Source organism: Canis lupus, chromosome 32 (genome assembly GCF_048164855.1).
Source record: "Canis lupus baileyi chromosome 32, mCanLup2.hap1, whole genome shotgun sequence".
Classification (NCBI taxonomy): Eukaryota; Metazoa; Chordata; class Mammalia; order Carnivora; family Canidae; genus Canis; species Canis lupus.
This window is the reverse complement of record NC_132869.1, coordinates 37,824,013-37,847,363: the sequence shown is the minus strand read 5'-3', so window position 1 is coordinate 37,847,363 and position 23,351 is coordinate 37,824,013. Positions and strand designations below refer to the sequence as shown.

Here is a 23,351-nt window from a genome sequence, read left to right as displayed (position 1 = left end):
TTTCCCAGGCACACCAGACATCATTTTGTATGCTGCATCACCACATACTCCACTTAAACTCTTTGTCTTTTGTTTTTGCTGTTATTTATTCGTTTTACTATTTTTGTCCTTAGAGTTGTCCTTTCCTGGGGACAAGGACCTTGTCTTATTTGCTGTAATATTGTCTGTTATAATCCAGATGTAGATATTCAATAGCAATTTGATAAAAAAAAAAAACTTACGTGTTTTATCTTAACTCCTCTATTTGCTAGTAGTATGAAAGTATGTTGAAAATAACCAGATTTCAAGTGAGTGTGGTTTGGGCTTTGAGGTGTTTGTGACTCCGGTCTTACCAGGTAGGCTTCTTGGGTGTAATTCATAGTGTTGTACTTTAGATTTGATGTTTCCTTAATTTTTTTTCTGCATTATCTCAAGTGGCTAGATCTGGATTTTGCTAAGGAAATACTCGACCTCTGACATTTTTATGCGACCCAAGTTTCTGTGGCATTGTGTAGGACGCTAGGAACTGTCCCCACCATCCTACTCCATACTCTCTCTTAATTTCCATGTAAAGGACCATTTTCCTTGTCACTTTTCACAGTGTTAAATGTCCGTGAACATCTAGGAAACTTGTCCGTGAACAGTAACAAAGTGAAATTTGAAATCATCACATCTGACTTATGTGTAACTAGAGGGTGTTTAGGTATGAATGAATATGTTGTACCTGGGCCTCACTGCTGTTTCTTCTGGAACCTGATTAGTCAGGACACACAAGTGAACAGATCCAGGAAAATTTCATCCACTTAACTCACATAAAACTGAGTGAGAGTTGAAAGTTGAAGTCAGCATATTCCTTCCTCTAGGATGAACAGAACATAAAATGACTTATTTTCTAGCAGAAGGGTCTAGATCATTTTTTTAAGAGGATTGTGAAGAAAGAGGAAAGGCAAGAGCATGAAAGATTGGAAGCTGGAATGGCCTGGTGACACCCTTTTATCTTTCACCATCCAATGAGATGTATGTGTAAAGAAATACAATGAGGAGAAATAATGTTTGGAGGTAGAATGTTCTCTGTAATTTTACCTTTTTCTGTATTCAGAGCTAACCTTCCAGATGATTTGTTTCCTTTAAAACAGCACATTTTAATACACATTATATTTGAACAAGTTGTCTGATTTTCAGAGACACAGTCCTAGTGAACTTTGAATTTTAGTTGAAATTTAGTTTCTTTGACTTCAGTCTTTAAAAAAAATTTTTTTATTGGAGTTCAATTTGCCAACATATAGCATAATACCCAGTGCTCATCCCGCCAAGTACCCCCCTCAGTGCCCGTCACCCAGTCACCCCAACCCCCTGCCCACCTCCCCTTCCACTACCCCTTGTCCATTTCCCAGAGTTAGGTGTCTCTCGTGTTTTGTCACCCTCACTGATATTTTCACTCATTTTCTCTCCTTTCCCTTTATTCCCTTTCACTAATTTTTATATTCCCCAAATGAATGAAACCATATAACGTTTGTCCTTTTCTGATTGACTTATTTCACTCAGCATAATACCCTCCAGTTCCATCCATGTCGAAACAAATGGTGGGTATTTGTCGTTTCTCATGGCTGAGTAATATTCCATTGTATACATAGACCACATCTTCTTTATCCATTCATCTTTTGATGGACATCGAGGCTCCTTCAGTCTCTTAACTTCCTGCATTTTAGTGTTCATACTGCCTGTTCAGAAATGTTATCAGAAATCTATGTATCTTTCTCGCCCTCCTATTCCCATTCTCTTTTTCTCCTCCACTTTCTCCCCCTCCCTCCCTTCTTTCCTGTGTCGACTTTACTTACCCTGTCTCAGGCACCGCTCTAGGTATTGGAGATACAGTGGTAAGACAAGAGTTCTTGCTCTTTATGGGTTTATATGTTTAATTTTTCCTTCCACCTTCATTGTTTTGATGTGTACTTTATCTCTTACTAAAATATCAACCAAAATGCAAGCATGCTTACAAAATAAGTATCCTGTCAACTAATCTTGGAAAAATTTCTATGGAAAATTCACTTGTGAATAAAATAACCCTTCATGTGTATCTTAAATTTTATATATATACATATATATATATTTTTTTTTTTATAGGAAGAAATGCTCTTCACTTGGCTGCAAAGTATGGGCATGCATTGTGTCTACAAAAACTTCTACAGGTAGTAAAAGTGGTTAATAGCTCGGCTTTATTATTTTGACTGCAAATAATAGATGTGTTTTCAGTGTGTTTTTGGAATTCAAGATCAAAGAAAATAGTAGGTTAATTTTGACTGTTAGCTTACGTAATTTCTTTTCCATCATTTGTGAAAGAATGTGAACAATAAAAAGAAAAAACTCTGAGGGAAGTGAATCGCATAACTCAGTGTATTAAAAATAAATAACAAAGGCTTGACCTTCCTGTTGACATTAGCTGGAGACTGGAATTTTCTGCCGTCTGGTCTATGACATAAAGTGATACAGCATAGGAGCTATATATTTCTATATAAACATCAGTCACTTAGATTATGTGATATCCACAATATTAGTTGAACTTGTAGTCAGGCAGCTACAAAATTCCTAGAACAGGTGGGCTGAATAAAGTTTTCAGTTAAAGGGTCCCATCCAGGGGCACCTGGGTGGCTTAGTGGTTGAGCGTCTGCCTTCCGCTCAGGGCGTGATCTCAGGGTCCTGAGATGGAGTACCATATTGGGCTCCCCACAGGGAGCCTGCTTCTCCCACTGCATACGTATCTGCCTCTCTGTGTGTGTCTCTCATGAGTAAATAAATAAAATCTTTAATAAATAAGTTAGTAAGTAAGTACAGGATCCCATCCTACATTTCCAGAAACATCGCTACTGCTAAGTTTCACAGGCGAAATTGTTCCTCCTGATTCAGTTGTTCAAATTTTAACTCTTGGTGAGATAAAAAACCAAACAATAACAGTTCCTACATCCCAGGCTATTATAATGTACCGTATGTTTTCCTGTTTGGTAAAGAACGCAAATTTACAGTATAATGTTATTATATTTGTTTCATGTCAAAATATTTAGTGGGTTGTCTGGTAGTCTTTAGCTTTTTTGATAAATGGGACATTTTAAGATTAAATAACAGCTGTTCATTTGAGTCTAGATGTTTAACTTTAAAATAAAACCCTCCCCGATGACCAGGTTTCTATGTTTTAACAGTACAATTGTCCCACTGAACATGCAGACCTGCAGGGAAGAACCGCACTTCATGACGCAGGTGAGTGAGGGTTTCACTTGGACATAGCACTTATTTGTTGAAACAGCTTGGCATTTAAATTAATTTCAAAGTTTTAACATGCATATATTTGTATAATTCATGGAGAAACGGAATATTGTGAAGTTTGATTGTACAGCTTAAAAAGATTCATTCAGCCAACGTTTACAGGCTGGTTGGCTAGATACTAAAAGTCCAAAGATAAATAAACATGATCCTGCTTTCAAGGAGCTCCAAGCACCCTGTGACTGTGTGTGGGGGGTGGGGTGGGGGTGGAATTGGTAGGAAGGAGAAAGGGGAAGATGATTCTTTACTCCTTAAAATGTACATTTGCCTAATTAACATGTCTGACCATCATTTTTTGCATCTGCAAAATGAAGTTAATACTACTGCAATAAGTGGTTATAATTAAATCGTAATTAGTGCCTGGTGTGTAGTCATTTCTTAATGGTGGTGGTAGTTGTTGGTTTAGGCCTCAGTGCTACATTTCATATCACTGTAACGTGCTGTATTTTTAAAAAGGATCTATATTAGTAATTTCATGGATTTTTAAAATCATACTGTGTATTTAAATGTATTTGCATTATTCTTCAAGTGTCTTAGAGACAAAAGTTAGATATTAAATACCACAGTCTGACCTCTGATGTGACTCTTCTAAGTCTGATATTCTGTACAGTTGACTGGAAAGCCAAAGGAAAGAAAAGTAGCTACCCTCTGTTTTCACGTTTATGGAATATATCTGCAGTAGATGAAAGTGGTCTGTGTTAAAAATGCAATATACAAAAAAAATGCAATATACTGCAAATTTCCTTCAAACTTTGGTACCTTAATTTATTTCAACTTTTTTCTTTTTATGTTTTATGTGCTCTTATGATAGTTTAGTTTTTTACACGAGGTGTTTTTTTCTTTTATTTTTGTATAAAGTGGTGGTATTTGCAAAGCATTCTCATATATGTTATCATTTGAGCCTCATAATGATGACCCCTGTGTGGTTTTTGGTTTTAAGGAGAGATCCCTTATCCTGTGTTCTCTGTGGGCCCTCGCTCTGCCTCCTGGGAGGTTCTTACTCGTCCATTATTCTCTAGGGTCACAGATAAATTGTGCATCAAAGAGCACTGTAGAGGCAGCTGAAGGCTGGAAAAGTCATGAGCGTTAGCAGATTGGCCTTCTGGGACTTTGGGTCATACAGTTCCCATAATACCTTGGTAGGCTTTCTAGTTTATTTGTGGTCAGCCACTTCTATTTGTCCATCTCCAAAGTTATTTTCTGAACATAAAGTTTTAACCCTCCTTTATTTCTTGTCCTGTTTGTAGACTGATGACTCTCTGCCTCCTCATCTAATGGCTGCTACCTCTCAGCCATCTGAAATACTACTCTTGAATAGGATTATAATATCCTTACGATGATTTTTTTTTTCTTACGATGATGTTCATTCTGAGACTAGATTTTTTTTCTTTTATTCTTATTGGGAGGTCCTTGAGAAAAGTTGTGACCAACAATAGTGTGCTATCTTGCTGTTTGACATAGAGAAACAATTGGCTTCCCCACATCTCTGAGGTCCCAAATTTCTAGACATTCTCTATTCGCTTTTCTCTGTGTTCATAAACTGGCTGGTTCTTGCTTGACATCCTCTGTTTCTTTTCCATACCTTACTAGAAGCAGTAAGCAGCTGCCCAATATGCACTAAAATTCTGGCTCTTTCCTATTGCTTCAGCTTGAAAGGCTCCATAGTCATATGGTACACTTAAATGATCACGGATGATAGCTCTTTCAAATGTTTTGCCACAGCATGAAAAAAAATCACAAGATTTCTAGCCTGAAATATGTTTAGTCACTCCCTAGTACCCGATCACTAAACCAGTGCCATATGATTTAGGTATTTATTGTAACAGCACCTACCTCCTGAGAGCAGTTTTGTCTCAGGAATAAGGCTAGGCTGCTGTGACAAAGACACCAGAAAATAACACTGGCTTAAAAAACCCCCACAGATTGCTTTCTTTCATGTCACAGTCCTGATGTTCAGATTGGCTTGTGCTTCTGGTCACTGTGGCCATTCAGGGACCCAGGATTTCTTCCATTTTGCCATTTTACCATCGCCTGGGGGGTTATCCTTGTCTATACAGCTGTGGCTGATGGCAGGCACTCCTGCCTTCCTGCTAGTAGGAAGGGGAAAGATCATGAAGGAATGTGTAAACCACTCCTTTTAAGCCCTAGAGTCAGAAGATAGCACACGTCACTGCTGTCACATTCCACTGTGAGATCTAATGCATGTGGTCGTGCCTGCATGCAAGGGAGTCTGGGAACTGTGGTCTCCAGGTGAGCCCCCGTATGCCCAGCACAGCTTCATTATCATGGAAGAAAGGGTGACCACGGTTTAGTGAACAGTTGGCACTCTCCACTATGCTATGGCACCTTTAATACTGACTTTACTGGTTCAATATATTGTAGCTCTGGAATTTATTATGCTTTACATTTTTTTATTCTTATTTTTAATTGGACCTGAAAGGTTGTTAGTTTTACAATTCCCAAATTAAGGTATTCAGTTTCAGTTTATCCTTTTTTTTTTTTTCAAGATTGATCCTGCATTTTATATAAACGACTTGCTGGATTAAAAACAGCAGAAATGAAAATTTACTTGATTTTCTTATGTATATTTGGTTTTATTTTATTGAATTTTACACAAAAGAATGCTGACTTTGTCAGTATATTTTTGTGGTTATGGATCTAGTCTCAACTCATAATAAACACTCATGGGGAGTATTTCTGAATAATAATATAAAAACTTTTAATAAAAACTCATGGGGAGTTGAAACAATATTATTTTATGAAGTTAACAATTTTTTTTCATAATACAAATATGAACCCTAGTGTTGGTCGAGAGGAAGTAGTGTGTGGTTTTATAATATAATTTTCAGCAAAATGACCCTGTTTTGCATCATTAAAGCCAGACATCTCAATCTCTGCTTTTAAAAGGAAATAGGAATTAAAGGAGTCGAACCTTATTTACTGTGATTCTTCTATAAAGACCTGAATATGATTCATTAAAATTGAGCTAATTCTTCGAGGATCAAGTCTGTTATAGCCACATTTAAGAATATAAGTAGAAAATTTAAATATCTTTATTTCCATGTTTACATTTAGGGTAGCAGTATATTGTCTTCTGCAAGGGTGACAATATTCCTTGGTCCCAGTAAATTGTATACAACATTTATAAAATGATCTGGTCTTAGCCATATTCAATAATGGGGACTTATAATGCTACACTGAGAGTGGACGATGTGAAGCTTGGTAGTTTAGAAATTGGAGAGCTTATGCCTTACATGGACGTAGCAGAGCACCATGTGTCTTACCAACAGATGTTCACCATTTATCATTTTCCTTTGTTCCTCAAAGCAATGGCAGACTGTCCTTCCAGCATACAGCTGCTTTGTGACCATGGGGCCTCCGTGAATGCCAAAGATGTGGTAAGTCAGTCATGTTTGTCATTTCAACTCATGCATTCTAACTTCTATGTTTTGAGAGATTTGTTGTCTTAATGCTGTTTTATTTTCGTTGTTGCTTAGGATGGGCGGACACCGCTGGTTCTGGCTACTCAGATGTGTAGGCCAGCAATCTGTCAACTGCTGATAGATCGAGGGGCAGAGATTAATTCCAGAGACAAACAAAACAGGTAATTTTTTTTATCACAGCTCCGCAGACACCAGCTGGATTCACAGTGACTCTGAAACTCTGCTGCTGTGACTTGTCCTTTCCATCCCCCTTTGGATATCTCTTTCCTTGGAATTAGCACCCACTTCTTTTTCTTTCTTTCTTTCTTTTTTCCCCAGAGTCTGATGAAGGAAGGAGAGGAAAATAGGGGGAGATGACAGGGTAAATGGTAAATGTGGAATCCAAACAGTGATTGGAGCCTGTGTTCAGGTTAGAAAACCAAAGAAAGAGGAATTACATTCCAGTTATTTATTTTAAAGTTTTAAAACAATCTTTAATGAAAAATGGGCTTGGATAAGATATGAGGGCGAATAATTTTAAAAAATCACACCTCTGGTCTGCTTCTTTGTTAGTGAATCTTTTGAGAATAAAGGTTCTTGGGTGTCCTGAAGCTTGGCATTTTTCCGTAGACTTTCTCGATGTACTCTCTCTCCTTACCCTGCCTGGGCTTAGTGCTGTCTCCATCTCTGAAACCGAGTTCATTTCTGCACCCTGAAGATCACTGTGCTTATTTTTGCTTCTGTGTTCCATGTCATTTTAGTAGACGTGCTCTAATACTTTCCATAATTCTCCCCTTCCTCTCCTCTAGGCCTAGTGTATGGTGGTGCTCTATTATAATTCTTAGGTTCATAGTTACAATGTTTCCGACAATGGAATATCTGAAATATATCCCATCCCCTAGTTGGAGCATTTCAGTAATTTATAATAAATTTTTGGTATTTTGTAAATGATTGCTAGTAAAATTGTTGGTTTCTTTTGACTTAATTTTATTCTTCTAAACATATATCCTATTTTTTGTAGTTCACTGGAAATACACGTGTAATAAAAGTCTTTAGATGTCGGATTTTATAGCTTTCCTTGTTTTTATTGTTCAGACCTCTCAAAGGAGGAAATTCTTAAGCAATTAAATCATTAATGTGATTATTAAGGAAGTGGCTTTTTGGCATTTGTTTTTGCAGATACTATAATCTGGTTCCAAGCATGACTGAGAAAATTGGGTTTAAAAAATAAAGTTTAGGATCAGAGAAGGATGATCGGGTTGATCCATGTATAATGCCTTATTTTTTTTTTCTATAGATCTTCTGTTTTCCTAAGCACTTTGGAACGCTCCCCTCTCCCCCCGCACATGCGCGTGTGCGCGCGCGCACACACACACACACACACACACACACACAATGAGGTAGGGAAATGTATATTAAATAGGCAAGGTAGCAAATGGCTTTTAAAAAAATTAAAATCTGAGATGCCTGAATGGTGCATTCAGTTGAGCTCCAGACTCTTGGTTTTGGCTCAGGTGGTAATTTCAGGGTCATGAGATCAATCAAACCCCACGTTGGGCTCCATGCTCAGCACAGGATCTGCTTAAGACTTTTTCTCCCTTTCCCTCTCCCCTTCCCACTGCTCTCTTGCTCTCTCTCTCAAATAAATAAATCTCAGAAATAATTAAAATCTCAAATAAAATTTTAATATAAAAACAAGTTAAAACTCTGTTTTTTTCTTGCTTTATCTGTAATATCTTTCCCTAACAACAACAAAAAAAAAAAACAACTTTGTTGGTGGTACCTGGTGTATATAAAATTGTATTCCAGTAATTATTGGGAAGTATGAAAGAGAAATAGGATATACATAGAATAAAGGCAAGAATCTGTTTCCTTATGAAATCCAATATTTTCAGTCAAGGACTGTGTTAGATATAGGATAAGTCAACCTCATTTCATTAGATATTTTTTGGTTTCCTCAACAATTAAAATAGGAATGGGACAAAATAATTTCAGGGGTCCTTCTAAATTTCCATGATGATTCAATTGTTTACATGGTATTATTGCTATTTGTACTTTTAATTGTTTCAGTGCTGATGATACTGTCAGGGCAAAATAAACCAGTGGTCCATGATAATGGGGATAATTAAGAAAGGTTTATCGAGGAGGCAGGATTTAAAATTAAGTGTGAAGATATGAAGGTCTCCAGTTAGGAGAAGGAAAGATCTTTTGAGGAGAGAAATCAGAACTGGAATCTGGATTTGTTGAAGAGGTTTGCTTGATGAGTTTCATTCAGTTCATGAAGGGACTTGAATAGTTTGGGTTTATAGCTATAGGTTTTAAGCAGTTGGGGTGACCTTATCAGTGGTGGAAGATTTTTGTGGTAACTTGTAGAACATGGAAGGACTGGAATAAAGGAGATTAGTTTGGTAGTAGAAGTAACAAATGTATGTAAGCTGATGCAAGATAAAAATATGAAGTAAAATCTGTATAACAAGTATGACTTTTAAAAGTAGTATCTATTCTTTAGGAAGGGGACTTCTGGAATGTTTCTGAAATATTTTCTTGGGTCTTCTCAAGGTCTTTTATTGCTTCTGTCTTCCTTCTTAGAACTGCTCTCATGCTTGGTTGCGAGTATGGTTGTAAGGATGCTGTAGAAGTCTTACTTAAAAATGGTGCTGATGTAAGCCTGCTGGATGCCTTGGGCCATGATAGTTCTTACTATGCAAGAATTGGTGACAATCTGGACATTCTAACTTTATTGAAGACTGCGTCAGAAAATACCAACAAAGGTAGGTAGCAAAGTAGCTAGAAAAGCCTAGCTTAATAAAGAGCAGCTTTTAAAGACTCAGATGGTGGAACTGCAGTTGGTAAGAAGCAAAGCATTCCTTAATGCCACACATCACTGGTCTATCTCCCTCTATGCCATGGCATTGTGTATTTGTATTGTGGCAGTCATTTGCTTTGAGGCTGTGCATGTTGCGTGTGTTGGCTAGTTTATCAAGTAAAGCCTCCGTACTATGGAGTAAGTTAAGAAATGGGGAGAAAGAGCCAAATCAAGTGTGTTTTACTAATATGTATCCGGATTTTTGATGAGGAGGGTTGCAGTGCTTGGCTTTTATACTTAGAAAGTTTTAAAAGAAAGAATCATTGTTTGAACATGTATATAAAATATTCAACTAGGGATCCCTGGGTGGCGCAGCGGTTTGGCGCCTGCCTTTGGCCTAGGGCGCGATTCTGGAGACCCGGGATCGAATCCCACGTCGGGCTCCCCGTGCATGGAGCCTGCTTCTCCCTCTGCCTATGTCTTTGCCTCTCTCTCTCTCTGTGTGTGACTATCATAAATAAATAAAAATTAAAAAAAAAATAAATAAAAAAAATAAACATTTAAAAAAAATAATAAAATAAAATATTCAACTAGTATTTATCAGATATCTGTACCAAATAGTTTTTTTTATGTTTTTTTTTTTTTTAAAGAGAAATATCCTTCCAGTCTTTTCCCTATGTGTGAAGTTGAGGTCACATGTAGTAAGTTGCAGATTACTTTTTGTGTAATAAATTTTGAAGGGTTTTCCCTCATAAATATTTTGTCAATAGTATGATTTTTATTAATGCATAAAATTCCATATATTAAAGTCTAATGTAATTAAGTAGTTTTCTGTACATGTCATTTAAGTTGTTTAGAGTTTTTGCTAATGTGTATAAAAACTTAATGACTGTTGTTATGAACACATATTTTAGCATATTTTTATTATAGTCTTAGGATCAATTCCTAGAAATTGAATCATGGGTTTTGGGAAATACTCATTTTACGCTTTCGATATATATTGACAAATTGCCTTCCAATTCTCGAGTGTTAAAAATTTTGTATTTTGCAATTGCCTTGCCTTCCTAGCATTGAATATTATCTACGTAGATGTAGTCATAGCAAAAAAAAAATTAATAATTTTGTAATTTGACAGGTAAAAATAAGTCATTGTCATTTTAACTGTAAAGTAGTAAGCTTTAGAGGGGAGTTTAAAAGTGATTTCCTTAATGACTCAATTGTATAGTTAGGGAATCCATGATTTGTAATCTACCCAAGGTAACCTGCTCTTTTACTGTTTCCCTCTCTTCTCTCTTTCTCTCTCTCTAAATCTTTAGGGAGAGAACTTTGGAAGAAAGGACCATCTTTACAGCAGGTAGATCTTAATTTTTAAAAATTGTATATATTTTGCAATTTCAGTAAAGTATTTATCAGTTAATGATTAAATGTAACTGTTTCAGGCTTAAGTGCATGCTGTTTTCTCTGCTCAATCATGCCCATGTAGAACCCTGGTATTAAGATCCTGAGGCTTTGATGTAATCATTCAGCTTGAGACTGTGGATCTCAAGTACAGTAATATAAAGAGTATATCCAATAGGAAATAAATAGCCTCCTGATTGCTGACTTTGAACATCTAGTCCTTTCAAATAAGAGATATTGTACTTTGTTGAGATTCTTAAATTATGAATTTTAGCCTAGCAGGTCATAAACATAAACATTTCCCCCCTACTAATAGAGTGAAATGTTTACTGTTCCTGGAAAATTCTTCCAATGCTGTAAAAAATAAAGAAAACAAATCAAAAGTGATTAATATTGTGATTTCAATACCACTGTTAATAGTTTGCTTTCTTTGTGCTTCTTTTGCCTTGTTATTTAAAAGGACTTTGAAAAAACACAGTACATGAAGTAATTCATACTTTGCTCTAGTTGTATTATCAAATCACTATGTAACCCTGGTTTTGTGTCCCACCTAGTCTCAGTAAATGTCTTATTGTTTTCCCCTAATCTCTTCAGGTTAGCGTAAGTGGGGCTGGTTTACTGCACTGTCACCATCTTGCTCAAGAGCTAGTGTAGGCAGCTTTCCTCTTCTGTTGGCTGTTCCCTTCCAGACTTTCAGCTTTTCTCTAGTGAGAGGAACCTGAGCACTTCCAAACCCTGAGGAGAGTAATCAGGTACCTTCTGAGAAATTCTGATCATCATTCTCTCTGCACATCATTCCTCTACCTCTCACCGGAATCCGAAAGCTATATTAGAGCATGTTTTCCTCTCTAGTCCATCAGAATTAAGTAATACATTCATGCATGGGTCATGTCTGCTGTCACCTTACCTTTCTATCTGGAGCAGCCCTTTCCACCTTCTCCCCCATTCCTCAGATGACCTAAGTGGAAGTAGAGTGGGAAAAAATGCACCATGTTATGTCTGTGCCAGTTATCTTACATGGGATCAGAGAAAAGTGATTTCCGAAATATACATATATTTAAAATAAAGAATCATTGAGTATTAATGTGGGAATGGCATTCTACTTAGTGTTCTAGGAGGTATCTAAATGAATACACAGAGTTAATATTCTGCTAGGAGTGGTAACACTCAGTACTTCCATTTTTTGTTGAATACGTTTTAAAGTATCTGCTGTAAATAGGATTTGTTCCTGTACTAAGGGACATATAGTCCCTGTTATCAAGAAGACTACAGTATAGTTTTTAAAATAAGACTTACTCAAATTCAGTCAGAGACAGTTGTCATTTGATCTCATTCATTTGTGGAATTTAAGAAACAAAACAGAGGATCTTAGGGGAAGGGAGGGAAAAATAAAACAAGACAAAATCAGAGAGGGAGACAAACCATAAGAGACTCTTAACACACTGAGGAAATAAACTGAGGGATGGGGTGACGGGTAACTGGGTGATGGGCATTAAGGAGGGCACGTGATGTAATGAGCGCTGAGTGTTGTATAAGACTGATGAATCACTCAGCTCTACCTCTGAAACCAATAATACATTATATGTTAATTAATTGAATTTAAATTTTAAAGAGATTTATTCGGTTATTTGCTTAACAGACCTCTGTGGGGCACTTAGTATATGTTCTAAGTGCTAGAGGATCATAGTGTACAAAGTTGTTGTCTCCTGTTGCTCCCAGCCTACTGAGAGAAATGAAAACAATAAGCAAATGCTAGTATTTGGTATCATAGCATCTGCTTTGAAGAGAAGTGGAACAGGATTAGGGGATGAAGAGGGGAGAAGCAGGGAGCTATTTTAGATGATGCAGTCAGCAGAGGCCTCCTCAGGAAGTGACATTTGAGCAGAGAGGCCTGAAGGAAGCAAGAGGGGAGCCACAGGGCTCTGTAGGAGAAGCCTCATGGGCAGAGGGCAGGGCAGGTGCCAGTGCCCTGAAATAGGACTATGTTTAACACATCCATGGGGCAGTAGAAGGTCAGCACGGAGGAGTGATCTGCACATGACCAAGGAGGAGAGGCGGGTGACATAAGCAATTGCCAGATGATGAAGGACCCTCTGAAGGGAAGGCAGCGGGGATGAAGGTAGAATGAGGAAATGGGTCAGATCCCACACAAAGAACAGTCCTTTGCTGGAAGGAATTAGGCTAGAAATATAGTTTGGGCCAAGTCATGGGTATGGAATATCTTTCTAATGCAACCTAATTCTAAATACAAACTCATTTGAATGATAGTGAAAACACGTGGTTAAACAAAACTCAACATATAATGCAAAACATAAAAAAAATTTCTTGGAGAATTAAAGCACTTTTTTTTTTTTAAGCTCTCAGAAAGAAAGACAGTAGCTTTCTAAATTGTTATGTAGATTTAAATGTCAGTTTGGGCCAGAAGAAGGTTATATGCTCTCTTGTTTAATAATTGTGTTATGTTTTTATTAAAGCAAATCTCTAGGCTGGAGTAAGATTTCAAAGCAGTAAGTGTACAAAACAGAGCATGTACTGAACCAAGTCATTTAGAGATCTTTTTTATATAGCGCTGGTCAGAGGATTGTCTGTCTCTTTCTTATCATACCTTTGATATTTTATCAGTGCATAAGGAAATAAATGATTTCCATATTTCCTTTCAAAGTTAATATAACTCCCTTTCTTCCTTTTTAAGTACTAGATTTTTCCTTTGGGAATGGCTGATGATGCTTTATATAGTTCAACTTTAGTTTTATATCTAGTACAAATTCTACTTTTTAAATCTTGGTAACTTTAGTTAAAATAAGTCCTTCTTAACAGTAAGGATTTTAAATTTTATTATGTCTTAGTATTTTGAAATCAATTACACTCGATTTATTTAAAACCTCTATCCTTAAAGATGCTTTCCACTTGGAGTTTTAAGTGCAAACACTGCCACCTTGTGTTATGTACAGCAAAATTTAATGTTGGATAAGCTGCAGATCCCTAATTGGATATGTTGCCTACTGAGGAAAATGTACTTTTCTGTATTTTCATAGTTGCTAACATGTATTCTCATATTTTGCCAAAGCGAAATTTGCCATACATGCTAGATGAAGTAAATGTGAAGTCAAGTCAGAGGGAGCATCGAAACATTCAGGTAAGAAGGAAAAAAATGGTATCTTCTTTGTAAAGGATTGCAATGTTGTTTGTAGTCGGGTAGGATGGAAAGAGAAGGAGCAGGGAATGTGGGGGAAATAAATGGGCAGCGGAAGGGAGGACAGCCTGCTATATTTTGTGATTCTGTTTTCTTGCCCAATCCCTTATAAAAGAATTGATTTTTAATATGAATGTTTGTGTCCCATTATCTTACAGAAAGTATTATTTTAGTATGTATCTGGAAGCAAATCATTTATCAACTTTATATAACTTTTTTTTATTGATTTAAATATATCTGTTTTGGGCCATAAATCCTAAATTTGTATTCATTTTAGAAAGCTAAGTACTGTGATGAAAAATGATGGTTATTGTTAACGTAAATGAATATTTATTTTGTTTAAGCATTTTTTTATTTTGATGAGAAGAAACCACTTTGTTTAACCATACATTTTATGTTCGTCAGAGTGTTCAGAAAATAGTTATTATATGGATTATGTCGGAGGAGGATTCCATAATGAAATGGTCTGTGACTGAAATGCCATTAAAATATAAATCACGTAGCTGTTTTCCATATGATAAGGCAAAAGCATTTTATTTGGGCTTTTATACTTTACTATGTAGTATTAAGAAAGTGAACTCTAGCCCTAAATTGGAGCCTTAAATGTTTTATCAGAGCACTGAAATAATTAATGTAGTAAAAGCATTAGGACACTTTCATAAACTTGAGAGGTTTAAGCAAAAGTTAAAATGGCATATTCTGTTTCCAGGTGATGCTTTTATTTATTTTATTAGAATCATGGTGGTTTGCTGTCTTGTATATACTTGTATTAGTTAGATAGCATAGGACCATAATCTTCTACAGGCACTCCTCAGAGACACTGCAGTTCAGTTCCAGATCATCCCAATAAAGCAAATATTACAGCAAAGCAAATATCGCAATAAAGCAAGTCAAATGAATTTTTTGGTCCCAGTACATATAAAAGTTATGTTTGCATTATACTGTAGTCTATTAAGTATGTGGTAGTATTATATTTTAAAAAACCAATATATATATACCTTAATTTAAAAATACTTTATTGCTGGGGTGCTGGCTTAGTCAGAAGAACGTGTGACTCTTGATCTCGAGGTCATAAGTTTGAGCCCCACATTGGGTGTACAGATTACTTAAATGTTTTTTTTTTTTTAAAGAAAAAAAAACCACTTTATTGGTAGAAAACGCTAGCCATCATTGGAGTTTTCAGTGAGTTATCATCTTTTTACTGGGGATAGAGGGGTGCCTTGATGTTGATGGTGGGGAGTTGTTGAAGGTTGGGGTGGCTGTGGCAATTTCTTAAAATAAGACAGCAACGGATTTTGTCACATTGATGAACTCTTCCTTTAACAAAAGTTTTCTTGGTAGTGTGCTGTTTGACAGCATTTTCCTCACAGTAGAACTCCTTTCAAAATGAAGATCTTCTCAAACCCTGCTGCTTTATCAACTAAGTTTATGTCGTATTCTAAATCCTTTCTCACCATTTCAATAATCCTCACGGTATCTTTACCAGAAGTAGATTCCATCTCTGCTCTTGCATAAAAAGCAACTCCTCAGCCATTAGTTTTATCATGGAATTTGCTACCAATTCAATCCCATATTCAGATTCCTCCTCTAATTACAGTTCTCTTGCTATTTCTACTACATCTGTAGTTACTTCCTCCACTGAAGCCTTGAACCCTTCAAAGTCCTCCATAAGGGTTGAAATCTACTTCTTCCAGACTCCTGCTTATGTTGGTATTTTGACCTCTTCCCATGAATCAAAAATGTTCTTAATGGCATCTAGATTTCCAGAAGGTTTTCATTTTCCATTGCTCAGATCCATCAGAAGAATCTCCATCTCAGGTGGCCATACAAAATGTATTTCTTGAATAATAAGCCTTAAAAGTTGAAATTACTCTTTGAGCCATAGGCTGCAGAATGGATGTCTCGTTAGCAGCCTTCATAGAATTCATAGAAGAGACTTAGGGCCTTGCTCTGGATTAGGCTTTGGCTTAAGGGAATGTTGTGGCTGGTTTGATCTTCTCTCCAGAGCACTCACGCTTTTTCCAAATCAGCCGTAAATCTGTTTTGCCTTCTTATCATTCATTTGTTCACTGGAGTAGCGCTGTCCATTTCCTTCAAGAACTTTTTCTTTTCATTCACCACTTGGCTAACTGGTACAAGAGGCCAAGCTTTTGGCCTTTTCCATGCCTTCATCACCAAGTTTAATCATTTTTAGCTTTTGATTTAAGGTGAGAGATGTGTGACTCTTCCTTTCACTTGAACACGTAGAAGCTATTATAGGGTTGTTAATTGGTCTAATTCCAATACTGTGTGTCTCAAGGTATAGGAAGGCCTGAGGAGAGGGGGAGAGGTGGGGAAACAGCCAGTGGGTAGGGCAGTCAGAACACATACAGCCTTTATTGGTTAAATTTGCCATCTTAGATGGGCACAGTTCATGGTGCCCCAGGACAATTATAATAGTATCTTTGAGGATCACTGATCACAGATCACCATAACTAATATCATAATAAAAAAAGTTTCAAATATTTTGAGTTACCAAAATGTGACAGAGACACAAAGTAAGCAAATGATGGTGGAGAAACAGTGCTGATAGACTAGCTTGATGCAGGGTTGCCGCAAACCTTCGATTTGTAAAAAAAGAAAAAAAAAAAAACCACACACACACAATCTCTGCGAAGCACAGTAAAGCAAATCTCTATAAAACTAGTATGCGTGTATATTATTTCTGATCTATAAATTTTAAGTCATTTCAATGTCATTGAAACTATCGTGTCTTTGGACTTAAAGCTGTTTTATGTATGTATATATCTGTACTGGATAACAAACTTCTTTTAAAAATTTCTTCCATAAGAATTGCTCTGTTAAGCCTGGTCTAGCACCTGTTATCTTTACTATTTAAGGAGCTGGAGATTGAAAATGAAGATTTGAAAGACAGGTTGAGAAAAATTCAGCAAGAACAGAGAATATTACTGGATAAAGTCAATGGTTTACAACTACAGCTGAATGAGGTAAATAATCTACATAATATTAAAAAATTAAAAACTGTTTTACTATCCGTGATCATCATTGATAACAAATCATTAATGATCACCTGCCACGTCAAGTCATGGTGCTAGATGCTAAAGGAAGTACAACCAGGTCACTGCCCTTGAGGAAAGTTCTATCTTACTGGGATCTTTACGTGAAACTTTCAGTGTCACATATAAGAATAGGGAATACTGTTAGTGTACGGTAATAGCAAAGCACTGAACCATGGTTGGAGGGTTGGAGAGAGAGGAGTAGACGAAAGATGTGAGGAAGAGGATTAAGGAGTTGATAACTAATGGGTTCTCAGAAGAATCAAAGTGCTTTTGAACGTGGTCAGTGGGAGGAACGAGTGACAGCTCAGACCACAGAATTGGTCATCCAGAGACATTTTCTCCTTACGTCCGTGTTCGCAATCTTTTTTTTTTTAATTTTTTAAAATTTATTTATGATAGTCACACACAGAGAGAGAGAGAGAGGCAGAGACATAGGCAGAGGGAGAAGCAGGCTCCATGCACCGGGAGCCCGACGCGGGATTCGATCCCGGGTCTCCAGGATCACGCCCTGGACCAAAGGCAGGCGCCAAACCGTTGCACCACCCAGGGATCCCCCGTGTTCGCAATCTTAAAGACACGTGCCAGTTTTTTACAAAGATATTCACTGAGCTCATGCCTTTAAAAATAAACTTTCACTAATGAAAATACATTTCTTCTTTTTAAATTTAGGAAGTGATGGTTGCTGATGATCTGGAAAGTGAGGTAGGATGATAGATTTTACTCTAAAGCTGTAAAATGTTATGTAAATTGAAGATGATATTGCTGTAGAGGTTTGAGTCCTGAATTGGGATGGGCACAAGGATTAAAGGGAAAAACAAAACCTACTGTGACTATAAAAATATGTTTTAAGTACAGAAGCATGGCATTTTGTTGTTATTGCCTCTGAATGCCTCATTTTCTGTGAAACCTTTTATGAAAAGGTGTAAAATTCTAAACATTATAAATAAAATGTCTGAAAATTTAAGATTTGAAACAACCAGCAGAAATGTGATTTTCACAGTATTGTTTGTATATATTATATATTTTATTAGTATATTTGTAGAAATTTTGAACTCTACTAATAGTTTAAAATACTAAAAAATCAAAGTAATTCTAATTCACATTTCTGAAACACATTTTTAACTCAGTTGCACATAGTGATTTTGCTCTATGTTCATTCCTTTCCATTTCAGAAAGAAAAGCTGAAGTCTCTTTTGGTGGCTAAAGAAAAGCAACATGAAGAAAGCCTAAGAACTATTGAGTCTCTGAAAAACAGATTTAAATATTTTGAGGTATAGAAAGCTTAAATAAATTATTTTGTATAACACATTATGGGCAGTGCTAAGGAGCTTGGAGTCAGGCTTGAATTTGAATGATTACTTTCTTCCTTATTGTGTGACTTCAGGCAGTTTATTTAAAGTCTCTGAACTTGCTGCTGCTTTTGCAAAATTGGGGTGATGGTGCCTTTCTCCACAGAGTAGTTTGCAAAGGTTAATTGAGACCACTGAACTGACCTTCGTGGGCTGGGCATTCCCTTTCGTCCCTGTCCTCTTCCCTGGCCTTCCTCTTTGTCTTTACCTTTATAGAACTTCACACTCTTATTTGCAATGTTTATGATGGTGATAAGAACAAAGTGTCAAACAATGAATGGCGTATTTCCAGGATTGGTGACAAGAACAAAGTGTCAAATGAATAGTGTGTTTCCAGGATTATCTCAGAAAGGGTTTTGTGTGTGTATGCATTAACTACAATGCTTGGTTGAGAGTAGTGTATCAGTAAGGCTCAGTTCATATACTCAGCTTTAGTTGAATCAGTTAGCTCTTAGTTTTTCCAAAGTCGTGGTATTTTTAAAAGTTTTTGTTGAAATACAGTGTACATTATAAAGTGCACATGTTAAAGTGTGTACATTGAAGAATTTTGACAAGTCAAACACACCAAGATCAAAAAGTAGAATACACCCAGTACCTAGAAGCCTCCTCACACTTGCTTCCTTCACGACCATGCTTCCTGCCCTGACATGCCCACTCTCCTGAAGAGTGGAGTTTTTCACCTGCAAAGTTTGTTTTGCAAGGCCATAATGAATATTTTAATAAATATTGTTCATCCCTGGGGCTACTGAAGAAAGTGGCTAATTCAATATGAATCTTTTATCTTTACTGGGTACTATAACCCCAAAGTACATAAGAAAAGCAATTATTTTCTTTGGAGATGAAAAATATGTGTGCAGTGGTGAAAAAAAAAATGTAAAGACATGATGGTTGCCTGAAAAGAAATCAGATACAAAGAGTATATATTTCATGATTTCATTTTTACGAAATTTGGAATCAGACAAAACTAATCTGTGGTGATGGAGGTCAGAGTAGAGGCCACCCTTTGGTGAGCGGTTACCGACTAGGGGCGTGAAGAAGCTTCTGAGAGTGCTGGGAACGTTCTATGTCCTGATCTGGGTTGTGATTACCCAAGGTATACATATGCAGACATTTATTGCGCTGCACATTTAACATTCATGCACTGTACTGCAGATGAATTATGCCTTGATGCATGTTTGCATATATATGACTGAATTCTGAAGATTATTCAGAAATACAGGTTCATAAGCTTATGAACTAGTAGAGTGGCTTCTATCTTTCACATTTGAAATTTAAAAAAAAGATTTTATTTATTGAGAGAGAGAGAGAGAGAGAGAGAGACCATGCATGTTTGTGTGTATACGTGGATGGGGTGGGGGTGGGGGGAGCAGAGGGAGAAGCGAACTCCCTATTGAGCAGGGAACCCAACAAGGGGCTTGATCCCAGGATTCTGGGATCGTGACCTGAGCCAGGGAGAACGCTTAACTGACTGAGTCACCCAGGCTCTCTGAAGATGTTTGTTTTTAAGGTTAATAGTGAAACTAGTAATAGCTAACATTTTATAGCACTGACCGTGTGCCAGGATACTGCTCTGTGCACTGTACATGCATTTCATAGACACATCAACTCTGTATGGTAGATCTTATTCTTTTCTCCACTTCATAAATGAGGAGACAGAGGCACAGAGCAGTCTATTTATGAGGGGCTCTGTAAATAGTAAGTGGAAGAGCCAGAACTTTGAACCTAGGCGATCTGACTAATTTCATGCTCAGATAGCTTGAATGAGAAAATACAGATGTGTATATGAGATTCCTGAGGTGTCCATCAAAGTTGGATATCTATAATCAGATACTATTTATGTGTATTACTTTTCTTCTAAGAGTGGACTCTTGCATCTTAATAATAACATGTTTTTCTGCAGCTTTTGACAAACTTGGGAGCCAAGTCTATAACTTTCAACGAGGTTATAATATATTGTAGAAAAACAACACGTTTTTGTCTTATAAAAACAACACATATATTTTAGGATACTGAGAAAATGTGGTTAAACTAAGAGCAGAAAATAAACACACCTATAATCCTAGCACTCTCAGCCCCTGATTGATCTTTCAGAACTTCCTTTGTGCATAACCTGTGCATGCACATTCAACAGGTGGAAATATTGTTTTATAACTTTCTTCCCATAATCCAATGGGGACATTTTCTTTAGTTGATACATAAATTAATTTTGATGAATTTTTATACTAGAAATGAGTGTTTTACTTTCAAGAAGAAAATTAGAGGCCCACTTTATATGTGACCCAGTATTTATGAAAGTAACCATTAAAAGCTAAGAATGTATTATTTATAAATATTGAGTACCTACCGCTATATCATCTCACATGATAAAAATTCCTCATAAAGTGCCGACAGGAATGCTGCATTATGTGTAATATATAATATGTAAGCAGTATCCTTATGTTGATAGGAAAAATATGGGAAAATATGGGTATTTTAGAATGAAGCTAATTTTATGTTACAACTCATCTGTTCATTTTTATTTGGGTAATCAAGTAAAAGTAATAAACCCAAACTAAGTTTTTTTTGAACTCCTTATGTGTGTAGGTCTCCCCCAACCTATATATGTATAAGCTCATTTGGTAGCTACTGCAAAGTCTAATATTAAAAATTATATAAAACAAAGAGCTTAACTAAATTTAGACATATTTCCATACCTTTGGGACGCTACGGATTAGTGGAGGTGGCATTAACTTAGTTACAGAACTATAGACCATTTTATTGTTGTCACCTATTTGATTTTGACACATAGCTATTAGTACACACACAGATACACAAACATGAACTACATCTTCCCTTTTTTCTAACTGAAAATAGATGATACACAATGTTGCATTAGTTTCAGGAACACAACATAGTAATTTAACAACTCTCTATGTTATGTTGTGCTCACCACAAGTGTAGCTACTGCCTGTCACCATATAACGCTGTTATAAATACTATTGACTATATTCCCTATACTGTACCTTTTATCCCATGACTTATTCATTCCATAACTAGAAGCCTGTATCTCCCATTCCTCTTCATCCGTTTTGCCCATTCTCCTACCTCCTGGTTGCCCTGCAGCAACCATAAGATGATTTTCTGTATTTATGGGTCTGTTTCTACTTTTTGTTTATCTGATAATTTGTTTTGTATTTGGCATTTCACATATAAAGTGAAATCCTACAGTTTTGTCTTTCTCTGTCTGATTTATTGCACTTAGCATAATTTCCTCGAGGTCCATCCGTGTTTTGCAAATGGCAAGATTTCACCCTTTCTTAGGTTGATATTTCAGTGTGTGTGTGTGTGTGTGTGTGTGTACGTCCACCACATATTCTTAACTATTCATCTATTGATGGACAGTTGAGTTGCTCCCATATCTTAGCTTTTGTAAATAATGCTGCTATAAACATAGAGGTACATCTATCTTCTTGAATTAGTATTTTTGTTTTCCTTGGGTAAATTACCCAGTAATAGAGTTACTGGATCATGTGGTATTTCTATTAATTTTTCAAGGAACCTCCATACTGTTTTCTAGAGTGGCCACACCAATTTACATTCCTACCAACAGTGCACAAGGATACAAGTATTACTTTTTCTATACATCCTTGCCAGCACTTGTTATTTCTTGTCTTTTTGATATTTTGATATTTTTACATTATGGGAAGTGTAAGGTGGTATCTCATTGTGATTTCACTTGCATTTCCCTGATGATTAGTGATGTTGAGTGTCTTTTCATGTGTCTGTTGGCCATCAGTATGCCTTCTCTTGTAAAATGTCTATTCATGTCCTCTGCCTATTTTTTAAATTGGATTATTTTGGGGGGAATGTGGGGCTTGTGTATGTTTTTCCTGTATTTTGGATATTAATTCCTTATCAGATATATGATTTACAGATATCTTCTCCCATTTGCTAGGTGGCGTTTATATGGTTTCCTTTGCTGTGCAAAGACCTTTTATTTTGATGTTATCCCAGCAATTTATCGTTGCTTTTGTTTCCTTTGCCAGAAGAGACATATCTAGAAAAATGTGGCTATGGCCAATGTCAAAGAGATTATGGCCTGTTTTTTTTTTCTAAGAGTTCTGTGATTTCACACGTCATATTTAGATCTTTAATCCTTTGAGTTTATTTTTGTGTATGGTGTAAAAAGTGGTCCAATTTCATTCTTTTGCACATAGCTGTTCAGTTTTCCCAACACGATTTGTTGAAGATACAGTATTGTCTCCATTGTATACTTTTGCCTCCTTGGTTTTAAATTAACTGTATAAGTATGGGTTTATTTCTGGGCTCTGTATTCTGTTATGTTGATCTGTGTGTCTGTTTTTCTGCCATTACTATACTGTTTTGACTACTATAGCTTTGCAATGTATGTTGAAATCTGGAATTGTGATACCTCCAGCTTTGTTCTTCTTTCTCAAGATTGCATGGGCACTTTGGGGTCTTTGTGGTTACATACAAATTTTACAATTATTTGTTCTAGTCCTGTGAAAACTGCTGTTGGTATTTTGATAGGGATTGCATTGGATCTGTAGATTGCTTTGGGTAGTCTGGACATTTTAACAGTATTAATTCTGCCAATCTGTGAGCATGGAATATCTTTCCATTTGTGTTGACTTCAATTTCTTTCATCAGTGTTTTATAGTTTTCAGAGTACAGGTCTTTCACTTCCTTGATTAAGTTTCATATCGGTATGTCTTTACTCTCGTAGGTATAATATTTGAATTTATATGTTCAATTCTGACTTGAAAAAAGGACCAGTTCAAATAGACTTCAATTCAGAATACCTGAAGTTTCTCCTTTATTCTCCTTCTC

At 36.4% G+C, this 23,351-nt stretch overlaps 1 protein-coding gene across 4 annotated transcripts in view; it reads left to right on the top strand.

Annotated features, from left to right (window-relative positions):
* UACA (uveal autoantigen with coiled-coil domains and ankyrin repeats) overlaps positions 1-23,351 on the top strand; it is a 91,484-nt gene that overhangs the window by 54,352 nt on the left and 13,781 nt on the right. For all 4 annotated transcript variants that reach the window (XM_072809440.1, XM_072809438.1, XM_072809439.1 and 1 more), the window contains exons 4-13: positions 2,104-2,168; positions 3,174-3,231; positions 6,622-6,692; positions 6,792-6,898; positions 9,306-9,487; positions 10,839-10,876; positions 13,988-14,056; positions 16,993-17,100; positions 17,842-17,874; positions 18,345-18,443. In XM_072809440.1, the coding sequence (XP_072665541.1) occupies positions 2,104-2,168; positions 3,174-3,231; positions 6,622-6,692; positions 6,792-6,898; positions 9,306-9,487; positions 10,839-10,876; positions 13,988-14,056; positions 16,993-17,100; positions 17,842-17,874; positions 18,345-18,443 (830 nt within the window). The remainder of the gene's footprint in view (positions 1-2,103; positions 2,169-3,173; positions 3,232-6,621; positions 6,693-6,791; positions 6,899-9,305; positions 9,488-10,838; positions 10,877-13,987; positions 14,057-16,992; positions 17,101-17,841; positions 17,875-18,344; positions 18,444-23,351) is intronic.